At 45.0% G+C, this 15,252-nt stretch overlaps 1 protein-coding gene across 5 annotated transcripts in view; it reads right to left on the reverse strand.

The window, feature by feature from the left end:
- Positions 1 to 540: 540 nt before the first annotated feature.
- The window catches only part of ZSCAN25 (zinc finger and SCAN domain containing 25), a 17,948-nt gene continuing 3,236 nt past the window's right edge, over positions 541 to 15,252 (reverse strand). For 2 of the 5 annotated variants that reach the window (XM_014547299.1, XM_005875812.2), the window contains exons 2-7: positions 14,238 to 14,360; positions 12,126 to 12,542; positions 10,761 to 10,962; positions 10,091 to 10,182; positions 8,667 to 8,781; positions 541 to 3,111 (exon numbers count right to left, since the gene is read on the reverse strand). In XM_014547299.1, coding sequence (XP_014402785.1) covers positions 2,279 to 3,111; positions 8,667 to 8,781; positions 10,091 to 10,182; positions 10,761 to 10,962; positions 12,126 to 12,512 — 1,629 coding nt within the window. In that variant the 5' untranslated portion in view covers positions 12,513 to 12,542; positions 14,238 to 14,360 and the 3' untranslated portion in view covers positions 541 to 2,278. Of the gene's footprint in view, positions 3,112 to 8,666; positions 8,782 to 10,090; positions 10,183 to 10,760; positions 10,963 to 12,125; positions 12,543 to 12,635; positions 12,710 to 14,237; positions 14,361 to 14,476; positions 14,598 to 15,252 lie in introns of those variants that run through there. The other 3 variants (XM_005875813.2, XM_014547300.1, XM_014547298.1) reach the window with 3 other exon arrangements.

The following is a 15,252-nucleotide window of genomic DNA, read 5'->3' on the forward strand; positions in this document are numbered from 1 at the left end:
TAGGCTAGGTCAGCCCGCATGTCTATAGACCAGAAGCCAGAGGCTTCCATCAGGTTTGGCTGCCAAGTAGCTGTAAGCTTTGCCTGGTTTGTCTGGGAAACAGGGAAAAAACAAGCCGATTTTGCATCTGGACCCCGATGTTGCTAAGTAGCAGCAGCCCGGAGTCTCAGATTGTAGACGTCTCAGATACATCCTAGTTAGTGTAGCCTGGAGTGGACAGCTGAGGGGCCAGAAGGTCATTTGCTCAATCAAAATTAAACACCATGACTATCTGCCAATAAATGAATAAAGTAATGTGTTTCAAAATGGACTGAGTGCCCTAGCCAGTTTGGCTCAGTGGATAGAGCGTCGGCCTGCAGACTGAAGGGTCCCAGGTTCGATTCCGGTCAAGGGCATGTACCTTGGTTGCGGGCACAGCCCCAGTAGGGGGTGTGCAGGAGGCAGCTGATCGATGTTTCTCTCATCGGTGTTTCTAACTCTCTATCCCTCTCCCTTCCTCTCTGTAAAAAATCAATAAAATATCTATTTTAAAAAATGGACTGAGTATTGCAATTCCTTGTATTGAAGTCATCACCATTTATCTTATTTACAATGAAAATGGGGGGGAAAATCCCAGTGAAAGAATATTAAGAGGCATCACGAGACAAATTACATCTTGTAATTATAGTACACAGTCAAAAGACTAATTTACTCAGCAGACAGCATTCAGAGGCACAGAATTACAACACTGCAGTGCAATCCATGTGAATTATGCGGTCTCCAGAATTTCAAACAGAAAGAAAACCCTTTAGTGATGGCAAAATAATATTTAAAAAGCTTAAACACAGTTACAAATACTGCATCTTCTCATTTTTAAAGAAATGCATTTTTTAAATGCCTACATATTTATTTTTCCTAAATTGGCACTCATGCAAAACAGATTGCTACCATCTCATCACTTCCAGTTGGCATTCAAGACCCCAAGCACCTCAGATGACAAGGATCTAGATGCACTGAGGACAGAGATTATTCAGTAACAAGACATAGGTGGCAAATGCATTTCAGGGCAAGAAGCTGACAGGACCAAGGCATAGGCTCAGATCCCAGGTCCAGAGGGTTCATGGGAGCATCCATGCATTCCACCTTGGGTGGTTCTGAAGATCAAATACATTCACTAAAATGTAAGCTCCACGAAGTCAGGGATTTTCCGATTTTATTCACTGATATATGTCAAGCACCGACAAGTGCTTCTGGCACACTGTTGGGCCTCAATAAATATGTGTGGAATTAATCAAGTGAGAACACAGAGAAAAGCATTTTATGTACTGCAAAATGCCATCAAATATAGAGTATTAATACTAGTTCACCTTTCAGACTTAATTAGATCTTTATACAGAACTGAATGCTTTTAAAAATACTCTCATGTTTATTCAGTGATCAATAACAAAATATTAATTTCCTAATAAATGTGTGGACAGTTGTTATAATACAAGGAATGGAATGGGGAAAGTTTACAGATGAGGGTAGAATGTTTCAAAGGGAGCTACAAATAAAGTAAAATAAACGAGGCTGCCTGAGTGAACCTGACTAGGGAGGGAAAGATCCAGCACCCAAGCAGGAAGGGCAGAATGAGTGAGTACAAGAATATCTTCTTACACAGCACTCACCACAATGTGACTTAGAACACGATAATGGTTTTGTGTGTGTTTCCAGTGCTAAATCAAAAGCTCTGGGAGAAAAAGGTTTCATCTGTCTCATTCACCATCTTCCCAGTGCCAGACATATAGTAGGTGTTCAATAAATATTTGTTAAATGGAAAAGAGAGTGGGGGGAAGAAAGTAGATAAGAGTCCGTATCCTGGCAGGCAGGATACAGACCACAGAAAAATTAGTTCAAGCTGCCAACAATGGACAAAATTTTGCCTTCACTACCAGACTTGCTCAGGAGGTGGATATGAACATCCCACTGAAGGAGAACAACCTCAACATGAACTAAAACTCAGAATATTGTTTCCCCAAAAGACGGTAAGAAAAACTGTTAGCACTACTTGGGTAAGAGATAGGAGAGGCTGTGCTCTCTGGAAACTCAAAATGAGCCTGGCCTTGCCCTTTTCCTTTTGAACAAATGGGTCAAGGTGTCTTTCTGCACCCCGTAATCCTCAACACCCCCTCCAAACCCTTCAGTGAGTGAAGGTGAATAACATCCTCCAGAACAGTCTCCCTCCATCTGGTGGTCCCAGAAGGTCCCGCCTGGTCCAGCACTTTGTATTAGCCACAAGATGCATTTCCACAGAGCACCCTTACTGCACGGGAATCTCCTGGCGATGCTGAGTTTTCTGGTGCCGATTGAGAATGGACCTCTGGTTGAAGCTCCTCCCACAGGCAAGACAGTGGTAGGGCTTCTCCCCTGTGTGAATCCTCTGGTGTCTGACCAGCCGCTCCCCTTTACTGAACCGTTTACCACACACCTGGCACCCATACGGCTTCTCCCCGGTGTGGGCTCGCCGGTGCACGGCCAGGTTAGCGTTCCTGCTGAAGCTCTTGCCGCACTCGCAGGTGTAGGGCTTCTCCCCAGTGTGCGTTCTCCGGTGCACCTGAAGATGCTGTCTCCGGCTGAAGCTTTTCCAGCAGTCCCCACACTTGTAGGGCTTCTCCCCCGTGTGACTCCGCTGGTGGACCTCAAGGTGGTGCCTCTGACTGAAGGTTTTCCAGCACTCACTGCACACATAGGGTCTCTTTCCCAGGTGGGTTCTCTGGTGCTTCATGAGGTACTCTCTCAGAGTAAACCCTTTCCCACACTCAACACAGCCATAGGATTTTTCTTCTTCATGGGTTCGCTGGTGTCTTACGAGATTTGAGCTCCGACTGAAGCCTTTTCCACACTCAGGGCACTGAAAAGGCTTCCAGAAGGAGCTGTGAGTCTTGAGGTCATCAGGTACAGGTAGGATGCCATGCTGGGGAGGAGGAGGCCCTGGCATGTTTCCCACAGAATTACCAGGCTCCTGCTCACAGGTTCTTCCAAGCTCAGGGCTCTGGAGAGCAGCTTCCCCAAACCGCTCTGAGGTCCCCTGAGCAAGTGCCCCCTTGAGGTCTGCCTGCTGGATTTTGGCCTCTTTTTCCTTGCTCCCAATGCCTATAGGACAAAGGAGATACATACTGATTCTGTAACAGCAATGAAAGTAAATTTATGTTAATGCAGAATGGTATGGTACAGCCACTGTGGAAAACAGTATGGAGTTTCCTCAAAAAATTAAAGATGAAACTGCCTTTTGACCCAGCGATCCCACTTCTGGATATATATCCTAAGAATCCCGAAACACCAATCAGAAAGGATATATGCACCCCTATGTTCACAGAAATGTTATTTACAATAGTGAAGATCTGGAAACAACACAAATGTCCATCAGTAGAAGAGTGGACAAAAAAGCTGTGATACATTTACACAATGGACTACTACTCGGCTGTAAAAAAGGAACTCTCACCCTTTGTGACCTCACGGATGGACCTGAAGATTATTATGCTAAACAAAATAAGCCAATCAGAGAGAGACAAATACCATACAACTTCACTAGTATGTGGAATCTAATGAACAAAATAAACTGACGAATAAAACAGAACCAGAGGCATGGATACATGGAACAGACTGACAAATGTCAGAGTGAAGGGGGATGGTGGGGACTCGATAAAAGAAGATGAAGAGATTAGCCAAAGAACTTATGTGCACAGCCATGGGCAAAGACAACTGTGGTGAAGGCTGGGGGGCAGGGGGAATGTGAGGCATCTGTAATTTTTAAAAAAGATTAATTTATGTTAGAACTTAATTCCTTCTTTTTTTTCATTTGACCACCAACCTCAATATGTTTTATATTCTTTGACCCTAAAGCCAGACTTTCCTTTACTTCTTTCCACCTGTCATGGACTGAATGTCTGTGTGTCCCCCACCCCCACCCCAAAGTCACAGGTTAAAGCCCTAAGCTCAATATGTTGCTATTAAGAGGTGGGGAGAAACCAGAGCTTCTCTGAACAAACACAGAGGTCATGTGGCCAAGATCCCTCATAATGAGACTAATCCTTATAAAAAAGAGGAAGATATACAGATCTCTCTTCTCCCCTCCCCTCTCCCTCTCTCTGCCAAGAGGACAGTCAAGAAGGGTGCTCTCTGCAAGCCAGGAAGCCAGCAAGGTGTCTGCTGACACCTTGATCTTGGGACTTCCCAGCCCCCAGAACTGTGAGAAATAAATGTCCATTGTTTAAATCACCCAGTCTTTTTTTTTTTTTAAGATTTATTTAGTTGCTTTTTTAAAATAATTCTTTGTTGTTTAAAGTATTTCATATGTCCCCATTTTTCCCACATTGACCCCCTCCAGCCCACCCACTCCAACCCACCCAGGCCCTCACCACCTCATTGTCTGTGTCTAGGGCCATGCATATATGCATACAAGGTCCTTGGTTGATTACCTCCCCCCTCCCCCCACCTCCCCTCCCCTCTGTTTCATGCTTCCTTGTCTCTGGATCTACTCCGTTCATCAGTTTATTTTGTTACTGAGGTTACAGGTATAAGTGAGATCATATGATACTTGTCTTTCTCTGACTGACTTATTTCACTTAGCATGATACTCTCCAGGTCCCTCCATGCTGTCTCAAAGGGTAAGAGAGTCTTCTTTTTCACTGCTGCATACTATTCCATGTTATAAATGTACCACAGCTTTTTTATCCACTCATCTCATCCAGTCTTTAGTATTCTGGTGTAGCAGCCTGAACTAAGACAACTTCCATGCCTTTTCACAGAGCAGTCTACCAAATTTTAATGTCTTCTCACTTAACTTTCTAATTCAGATTTTTTTATTTCCTTCAAAATCTAATTCAACGATTTCCTCTAAAAAAACACACCCCTGCCCTAACCGGTTTGGCTCAGTAGATACAGCTTCAGCTGCGGACTGAAGGGTCCCAGGTTCGATCTGGTCAAGGGCATGTACCTTGGTTGCAGGCACATCCCCAGTAGGGGGTGTGCAGGAGGCAGCTGACCGATGTTTCTCTCTCATTGATGTTTCTAACTCTCTATCCCTCTACCTTCCTCTCTGTAAAAAAATCAATAAAAATATATTTTAAAAAACACACCCCCGCCCTAACCGGTTTGGCTCAGTGGATAGAGCATCAGCCTGCGGACTGAAAGGTCCCAGGTTCGATTCTGGCCAAGGGCATGTACCTTGGTTGTGGGCACATCCCCAATAGGAGGTGTGCAGGAGGCAGATGATCAATGTTCCTTTCTCATCGATGTTTCTAACTCTATCTCTCTCCCTTCCTCTCTGTGAAAAATCAATAAAATATATTTTTTTAAAAAAACACACACCCTGGTTATTCTCTCACCATGGGTCTCTTCAGCACATATGTATTCAATTAGCACTTTGCTTATTCTGCACTTATTTATATATGACCTCACTGTAAATGCTACTTTATATTCATCCAAACGTTTTGCCTTCCTCAGTGATTATAAACCTGCTTAATGAAAGGTGCTTAATGACTGCTGGATGAACAAATGAACCAAGTTTGTCATTGACATTCTTATACCAGACCACCTCTACCATAACATCTTTAGTAAGACTGAAATGCCTATGAATGCTACTGAAATGCCTTGCCCCTTCTAGAAGTCCTTCCTCTGATCCCTCTTACACTCTCTAAATTAACAGAACAACTGTTTATAGAAGAACAGAGGAAGGGGAAGAGAAAAAAGATGAGAAAAATTAATAGGAAGCAAAGAAGCCAAGAGAGAAATGGCAAGTGGTGCTTAAACGGGAAAAAAAATCCTTTTAGGCAAGTCATTAAAAGATTTAAAAAAAACACATAGAAATTGCCCAGCCAATCTGGCTCAGTGGTTGAACGCCGACCTACAAACCAGGAGATCACAGATCGATTCCCAGTCAGGGCACATGCCCGGATTGTAGGCTCGATCCCCAGTTAAGAAACATGCAGGAGGCAGCCAATAGACGATTCTCTCTCATCACTGATGTTTCTCTCTTATACCCCTCCCTTCCTCTCTGAAATCAATAAAAATATACGTTTTACAAAAACAACACAGAAATTACATACTTCCTGATTTGATAAAAATATGAAGAACACAGCTATCACCTCTGATGTATTCTTTTGTTTCATAAACTTATCAAGAAAGTTAGTGTATAAAACATAAATGTAGCACTCAAAGAATTTTCATAATGAACACAATCTCGTAAACAGCATCCAGTTCAACAAACATTACCAGCCCTCAGAAATTCCTTTCCCATCGCCTTCAGTGACTATATACTGCCCTCAGGGTATGTGCTATCCAGACTTTTATCACCATAAAGTGTATCTGCCTGTTCTTGAACTCTACATAATTGATTCACACATTGTTTCTGGCTTCTGCTCAACAGTATCATGCTTGTGAGATTTACCCATATCATGGTTTGTAGCTGTAGTTACACTACATTCTTTTTCACTGGTGTATAGTATTACAGTGTAAGAATATATTCCAACCTATTTCTTCGTTTCACTGATGCTCATTTGGATAGTTTCCAATTTTGAGGTGTTCTAAATAGTAAAATTAAAACTAAATGCAATACATGACCCAGAGATAAATCAGATTTGTTGTTCCACTTATTTATGCACTGATACCAGGAATCAAATCTGCAAGCTTAATGTATGGGGAAGACACTCTAACCAACTCAGCTACCCAGCCAGGGCCTTATGTTTATTTTCTCAGGCCTAATCGTACAAAGCTATCACTGCAAGAGCTGTAACTACTTGGGAATGAATCTCAGGAAGACCTGAAGGTTGAGATGGCTAGCAGATGGTATGCCTGGAAAACAGAATTTCATCTCACCCAGCCTCAACATAAATGCTTAGGGAAGTGTTTGGGTTGTTCTGAAACAATGAGTGGATAAGAGGACAAACATACAGTCAGAAATGGCCAGTAAAACCCTCTGGGAACACGAGGGCAGAATCCTTCCCCCACACAGTCACATCACTCGCAGAGGTACATTCCTGGCAGGAAGTAAGACACTAGAATGATGGCACCTCCATTTGAGACATGCTGCACAAGGCCCTGCACTGGGCAGTTATCTCTGAGGGTTTCCACATCCTCCACCATTGAGCAATCTTACATCTCTTTCTCCTGGTGTAACAACCTTGTACTGGACCCAGTTCTCTTGAGCCCCTTCCTCTAGTGCCCCTTACACTACTCCATAATGAGTATTATTACAGGTACTTGGGGTCTTCATAGGACTGTTAAGATCATAGAGGGAAGCACCTTTATTTTTAACTCTTCATTGTGACTGAGTGTTGGCCACATAGTAAATGCAAATAAAGATTTTTGGGTGAATAAATGAATGAATACTTACTGACTCATAAAGGAATCCTATCTAATAAAGAGGGAATATGCTAATCGACCCTCACACCATCGCAAAGATGGCAGCACCCACAGCCACAAGATGGCAGCACCCAGTCCCCTCAGCCCCGCCGGGGCAGCAGGTGCGTGGTAAGGCCGCCCGAGGCGCGGCAAGCCTCGGATGTCAGCTGCCCAGCCGCCCAGGGCCACCCAAGGCTCAGGTGACCAGGGCCAGCCGAGGCTTGCACTGCCAGCAGTGGCAGCAGCAGAGGTGTGATGGGGACATCGCCTTTCCCTGATCGCCGGGTCGCCTCCCACCCAAGGGTTTCCAGACTGTGAGAGGGGGCAGGCCGGGCTGAGGGACACCCCCCTCCAGTGCATGAATTTTCATGCACCGGGCCTCTAGTTACTTAATAATACTTATACAACTAATAAGAATATCTAACACTACCATGCTTGCCAAATTTATTATCTCATAATGCCAAGAAACAGTGTTCTAAAGGGGGGAAAAGAGAATTAGACAAAAACAAAGGAAAGGCCAACCACATTTCTTTTCCTGTCCCCACTGTGCTCCCCATTCAGCCCAGAGATTTTCCACACTATTCTTCACTTGCAAGCCCCCAAGCCCCTATAGTACCCTCTGCTGGCTTTCCCAGCAGGGCCTTTACCCTGCTAACTCTTCCCTCCTGCTACTCTGCCTCCTATGAGCTTTTTTCATGTTCATGATGACCAAGTTCTCCCAGCTCTCACCTCAGGTAAAACCTAGCCACCACATGAGAGGCCACATGGAGGCTCTGCTTGCTCAGTGACACAGGTGCACTCCAACATCTCCTATCTCTAAAGTCCTACCGTGCTTCCTCATGCCCTCCTCTAGACACTCTACATGCTCTGAAGGTTTCAGGTATATTAGTTCTCTCCAACACAAAGCTACTAATATGGGACCGACACAGGGGGCACTCAATAAATACGTGCTGAATGAATGAGATCAGAGGTCCCACCTTTTGCTGCTTTTCTCTTGATCTCAAGCCCTCAGTACCCTTCAATGATGGACACAGATTAGATGCTCAGAGGATCCTAATGACCAACCTGTCTCATCACAAACAGAATAACTACCTTGTGTTTTCTTGCCCTTGCCTGCTCCTCTCCTGACACAGGAATGTGCCTAGCCAGTTCTCATAGCCTTGGTCCATGTTCTTTCTCGGGTCCTGTTTACTCATCTCCATGAAACCCCCTTCCTTTGTCAGTAGCACCAGATTCTGAAATCTGGGGCAAGGTTGTAGCTTCCAAAATGCCTCAGTTTCTTACCTGTGGGATGGAAACAGTCTTACCTGAACAGTCCTGTGGTTCCACGTATTCCCCAAAGCAGTCTATCTGAGCTGGGGTCACATGCCTCCACTCTTCCTCTGGGAAGGGCAGAGCCATATCTTTAAATGGTCCCAACCCCTGAAACAACAGGAGACTACTGTGAGTAAAGAAATGATCCCGAAGTAGGAGCAAACCAAAAACAGAGAGACCACAGGGGCCAAAATTCTAGGAAAGAACAGAGCAAAAGATGGAAGGAACCAGTGTCCCTAGCTGGCTTTGGGAGCAGAAGTACCTGCCTCTAGACAGTTTAATGACAGAATAATGGACTTGTTTGAGCCATTTTATTTCTGAGTTTCTGCTGCAGATGCTCAGTTTGTACCCACTAAACACAGTATCCAATTTCTACTTTCCACTCTCCTCCACTCAATCATCAAACTTGATCAAGCCTGAGAGCTGCTATTTACCCCTTCAGCTCGAACTAATTTTCCCTCAGAAATAGTAAACATTAGGCAAGCTCTGTCTTAATAATGCCTTGTTAAAATATATGCATTGCCATTCATGATACCATAAAGAACTATTATGGTAGACAAGGAGGGTCTGACCAAATTAAAACACACTGCTGTCATTCTGTATTTTCTCCAAACCTTGTTCATAGAAAACAGAATAGGAAATGACACAGGCATCAAATCTTACCCAATTCTGCTTTAGCTAGATCAGACCTGACTTACTTCTCTTTTTTTCTTTTGCTTTTTTTTTTTTTTTTTCCAAATGACATTTTTCCTTCTACAATGAACTCTTCACTTTAAGACTCACTGTCCCTTTCAGAAAGGTGCCACACTGGAAATCCCTCCTCCCTGGTAATCTCATGGAAGATACTTACACTGTGGCAAGAGTGCCCCATCTTTGCTCTAGTTACCCCAACTCACGGCAGGCTAAGAAGTGCAAACAAGACAAAAATTACTGGTTTTGGTCTTAAGTAGGGGCCAGACAGACCACTCTGCTCAGCACTCCTGAGAGGCCCCAACCCTCAGTCAGCTATACTCCTGCTGACGTGGGGGGTGGGGAGGTCCAGAGGAAGAACAGCAGCAAAGTGTCCACAAAGGGTTACTGATCTCCTGACCAACCACCACAGCCTAGATCAGGCCTATGGGTTTCTATCAACAATGCCTTCCTCCTCACTATTAAAAGAGTAATAATGGGTCAATTAAAACAACTCAGAGAGTAATACAAACAAGGGAATTGAGCCTTATGCCTGGACCATAAGGTATAGGCTCAGTTCAAATTAACAACTGAGGTTGGTGAAGTGGAGAACAAAGCCCACCAGTCAGGACAAGGTAGAATAATTCCACTTTGTGGTTAGAGGCCTGTTGTGCAGAGAAATCCTGGGGAAAGTGAACCTTGTTCAAAGCTACATCATGATCACCAGAAGGGCAGAGGCACAGCTCACCTGGGACCCAGCTGTGAGGAACCCAACTGCCATCTCTTGGTCTCTAGTGTTCACTGTGGGGAGGCCAGGACCAGCCTGAAGAATTGGAACAGCTGAGCAGATAGAAAAAAACATGAGCAGGATTAGTGCTATCTTACAGTTAGCTCATTCAAAGGTGTCCACTGCTGATTCACAGAACCCCAGAACCCAAAGACTCCAGACAGATAGGGGTCTGGGTGTACCCTACCCTGTTCTCAGCTGAGAAAATGGTCCCAACGCAATACATCCTGTCCCTTCAGGACTATGGATGCTCCCTATGCTGGAAATAATTCCCTTTGAGATTCAGTAATACAATAAAGTCACACATGACTTTTAGGGATGTGGTTGGTCTGCTAACTTACAAGTATCTCTACATGTCAGCTGCTTATTTCCTGACGGTTTCTAGAAAGGATGTAAGGAAAAGGAGACAAATGACAAGAGAGCACGATCCCAGATACTGCCTGATAAAATCAAAGAGTGACGGTATTTTACTTCATCTCTCTCCTACTGAAGTCAAGGAAGTAGCCAGAAAAACTCAGAATTACACCTTGCACATAGTTTATCAATTGCTGGGTTTGTAAAGGAAAAGGGGAGGGAGAGGGCACAAAGCACCCTTTCCTGTGCCCTTACTTCCTTACTGTTTGCGTCTTACCCGGCTCCTGGAAGGCCTGTGTGGCAGCACCAGGGTCCTGATTGAGCTGCTCCTCGGTGCCTTGGTCTAGGCCTTGAACACCTTCCCCATGGGGCATCCCCCACTCAGGCTTGACCTCCACTGGTCCCAGGTGGACACCTGCTTCCCAAGGGCCTCTGCAAAGTGCTGTCTCCTCCTGCTCTCCCTGCACGTGGCATGGAACCTAAGAACAGGCCCCAAAACCTATTTAGAATGAGGCCTTGTTATGAAGGGAGTTGAATAAAACCTAAAAAAAGAGCCAATAAAAGAATCATTCCAGCTTCAGGGGAAAGGGACAGGTGGCTCAGCTCTTCGCCAGGACATCAGTGAGAAGGTGAAAAGGAAGCTAAACTCCTTTCTCAAGCTCTAAGCAACTTTTATGTATCCATGCCATTTTATAAGGGTCCTGTCTGCCTCAATATAGGTCAAATCCTACCATGAATAACATCACAGAGAGCCAAAATATTGTCTCGCTACTAGAAAAAAAATTCCCCAGTTGCAGATGATGAAAGTAAAGAAATACAGAGGCTAAACTCTGCAACAAATTAGCTAGTGAGCCCGGCCAGCGTGGCTCAGTGGTTGAGAGTCCACCTATGTACCAGATCACAGTTCGATTCCCGGTGGGGGCACATGCCTGGGTTGTGGGCTCAATTCCCAGTGTGGGACATGCGGGAGGCAGCTGGTCAATGATTCTCTCTCATCACTGATGTTTCTATCTCTCTCTCCTCCCCCTTCCTCTCTGAGATCAATAAAAATATTTTGTTTTAAATTAGCTAGTGAAAAAAAAGTCGCTCTCTTCTTTCCCAAAAATCAGGTGGCTGTATTAGAGAGTGACAGAGACATGACCAGAGTCTCAAGGAAGCATCTGCGGTGCAGTTACTTGGTGTCACCAGACCACGACCACAGAACCGCTATGTGAGCCATTTGAGCCGACGTCCCAGACGTGGAAACAGCACCATTACAGACAACTCTTCTCGGTAAGAATATTCACCAAGTAGACTTCCCTGCATTCCCACATCAGCTCTGCCTAAAGAAGAATGGGTCTAGGAGGGACCTTGGAATCCACCACAACTGTCTTTTTTGAGTCTGAGGCTCACAGGAGCATCTGGTCAGGTTTCTGCCCTGATGACCAAAAAAGAATCCCTGGGAATGGCTTTTCTTGCTGTAAACTCCACTGCTACCCTTCACCCATACCCCACTCCCCACCAAAAAAAGTACATGTGGGAGTACAGGAACAGAGAAAGATTCTGCACCTCATCTCTCCCACACTTCCACAAACCTTCCAATTCTTTAAATCTCCTCTCTCCACACCAACAAAACCAGACCCAAGACACCCTTCTCACCCACCGCCTTGGCCTCCAGTGCTCTCTCTGTGAAGTCTTCCACCATGGCCACTAGGGCCTTGCCGCTCTCTGGGCCATGCTCCCGAATCCAGGCATAGAACTCCCGGGGCAGGATGGTCAGGAACTGCTCCAGCACCAGCAGCTCCAGGATCTGCTCCTTGGTGTGCAGCTCAGGCCTCAGCCACTGGCGACAGAGCTCCTGGAGTTTCCTGAGGGCTTCCTGGGGACCAGTTGCCTCCTGGTAGCGGAACTGCCGAAACCTCAGCCGAAAAGTCTCAGGACTAGGATCCTCCCTTCCCCTGCCCCATGGCAACTCTTTCTCCAATTTTACCACAGGAACACCCATCTGCTGCTGAGGGACTTCTGCCATCCCTGGACGCTCTTTAAGCATCTTCACACTCTCATCCAGGATGCTGAGGGTCTGTTGGGAAGACATGGACAAATGAGACATGGACCAGTCCATCTCAGTTGTCTCTACATCAATGAATATTCTACTGGAGAACATGGCAATGACCTTCTAGGACAGCGGTCGCCAGCTGGTGGCCCATGGAGCACTGGTGGTTCGTGAGGTCTGAAAGTTGGCGACCACTGTTTTAGGAGACATTTTCAAGAGACTGAACATATGTCTTGAAAATCATGTCAATTCAAATCAGTTATTTGCTAACCACCTAGTATGAGCTGAGAATAAATATAAAATGTATAGGGTTTAGCCCTAGCCAGTTTGGCTCAGTGGGTAGAGCGTCAACCTGCGGACCAAAGGGTCCCAGGTTCGATTCCGGTCAAGGGCACATGCCCAGGTTGCGGGCTCGATCCCCAGTGGGGAGCGTGCAGGAGGCAGCCAATCAATGATTCTCTCTCATCATGGATGTTTCTATCTCTCTCTCCCTCTTCTATCCTCTCTGAAATTAATAAAAAAAAAATTTAAAAAATAAAATAAAATAAAATGTATAGGGTTTAGCTTTTACCCACAAGTACCTCAGGATCCCATTAGGGAGATAACACTCTATATATATAAAAGGCTAATATGCAAAGTGTCCCCTCAGGAGTGCAACTGGAAGGTCGATTGCTCACTGTGATGTGCGCTGACCACCAGGGGCAGCATGGAAGGAAGGCCCCGATCAGCCCCTATCAGCCCTGATCACAGGCCAGGCCTAGGGACCCTACCTGTGCATGAATTTCATGCACCAGGCCTCTAGTCACATAATAATATAAGATGGATGATAATTACGTCAGTCACCTGGGCTCACTCTTCCAAAACTAAAGGACATAAACATTCAACACATATATATGCCAGACCCACAGAAACTAGAAATACAATAGAAAACAAGACAGACAAGATGCTTGTCCAGTGCAGCAAACAGAAAACAAAACAATTGTAAGCAAATAAATTAAAATTACAAATAGGGTCTGTTGGTAAGACAAACAGACAACGACCACAAATGAGACACAGACCAGTCCATCCCAACTCTCTGTTGGGATAAGTTCTAGAAAGGAAATAAGTAGGGTTTTCTGTTAATGGGGGACAAACAACTTCAAGAAGGCTTTTCTGAAGAGATGACACTAAGGTTGAGACCTGAAGGATGAGAATGAGCCAGTCATTCAAAGAACATTCCAGGCAAAAGCTTTGAGAATAAAAATTACTCTGCATGTCAGATAAGAAGCCAAAGTGCAGTGTAGCTTCAGCAGAGTAGGTCATGGTCAGAGCTACACAAGTAGAAACAGAGGCATGCAAAAACCAAATTATTCAGGTCCTGGGCCACAGTAAGAATTAAGGGCTTGCCCTAGCTGGTTTGGCTCAGTGAACAGAGCGTTGGCCTGTGGACTGAAGGGTCCTGGATTCGATTCCGGTCAAGGGTACATGCCTGGGTTGCGGGCTCAATCCCCAGTGGGGGGTGTGCAGGAGGCAGCCGATCGATGATTCTCTCTCATCACTGATGTTTCTATCTCTCTCTCCCTCTTCCTTCTTCTCTGAAATCAATAAAAATATAAATAATAAAAAAGAATTAAGGGCTTTACTCTTATTTCTTCTTTTAGTAGGGAACTACATGTTCTACAAAGGTCATTTTGCCTGCAATGTAGCAAGAACAGAGAGATAAAGGAGGGCGGCAGCACTTACTGTGGTCCAAGCAAATGACAGGACTTCGATCAGGATGGCGGCAAAGAAGCAGACAAAGTCAAGACATATTTTGGAGGTAAACCCAATAGATTTACTGGTTGGTGGCCTGGGTGTATGCTCAACCTAAAGACAACAGAGCAACATATATACCATTATTATAATTGATTGAATGAGTTCTAATTTGTGTAGCTTTTACCATTTAGAAAGCATGTGAACACATACCCTCATTTAATACTTACAACAATTCTGTACAGTGAGTACTACTTCCCCTACTTTTCAGATGCATAAACTGAAGATGTAAGAGGTGAGATGGCTGGCCAAGATCAGCATCCCAAAATGAGAAACATGGGAAGCCAAAAAGATAAAGGTAAATGTAGGCTCAAGTACTCACGAGAAAAAAAGAGGCTTGCACTACAAGAGTACTGGAGAATGAGTACTGTTTAATTCCACTGTGGGGCAAAGGGGGTGACTTAGGCTGGGGAAATAGACCTAGAACTCCCAAGCAGGTAAGGGGCTCGGCTTTTAGAGGGAGGGAAGGTCACTATAAATGGAGCAAAGAATGAGCCACTGGTAGGAGGCAAATCCGAAGCTTCTGCTTAATATCCCATCAGGTGTTTATGTATTTACCTGCTCTTCTTAAATCTACTTTACATTTTCAGTCTATTCATTTTCTCTCCTGCATCAATTGAGCTTGCTCTTCATGACTTCCTAGCTATTGCATTTATCCCACGATAGCGCAAATGTTTACCAATGTGTCCCTACCAGATTCCCTACCAGAAGGCAAGAAAAATCCTCACTCATCTTTTATTCCTGACACCTGACAAACAGAACGTGCCCCGTAACTATTCGCCATCCTACGTGCTGCTCTACAATAACTACTTTCCCGTTTCAGAGAGTTCCGCTTTGGTGCCAGGTCTCCGGTTCGTGGACCACGACCACGCGTTAGGCCCACCCCGGCCGAGCGGGATCAGCATCCCTCCTACCTGAGCCAACCGCGGGCGTCACTCCACCCCCG

This window comes from Myotis brandtii, unplaced genomic scaffold, assembly GCF_000412655.1.
Source record: "Myotis brandtii unplaced genomic scaffold, ASM41265v1 scaffold470, whole genome shotgun sequence".
Lineage (NCBI taxonomy): Eukaryota > Metazoa > Chordata > Mammalia > Chiroptera > Vespertilionidae > Myotis > Myotis brandtii.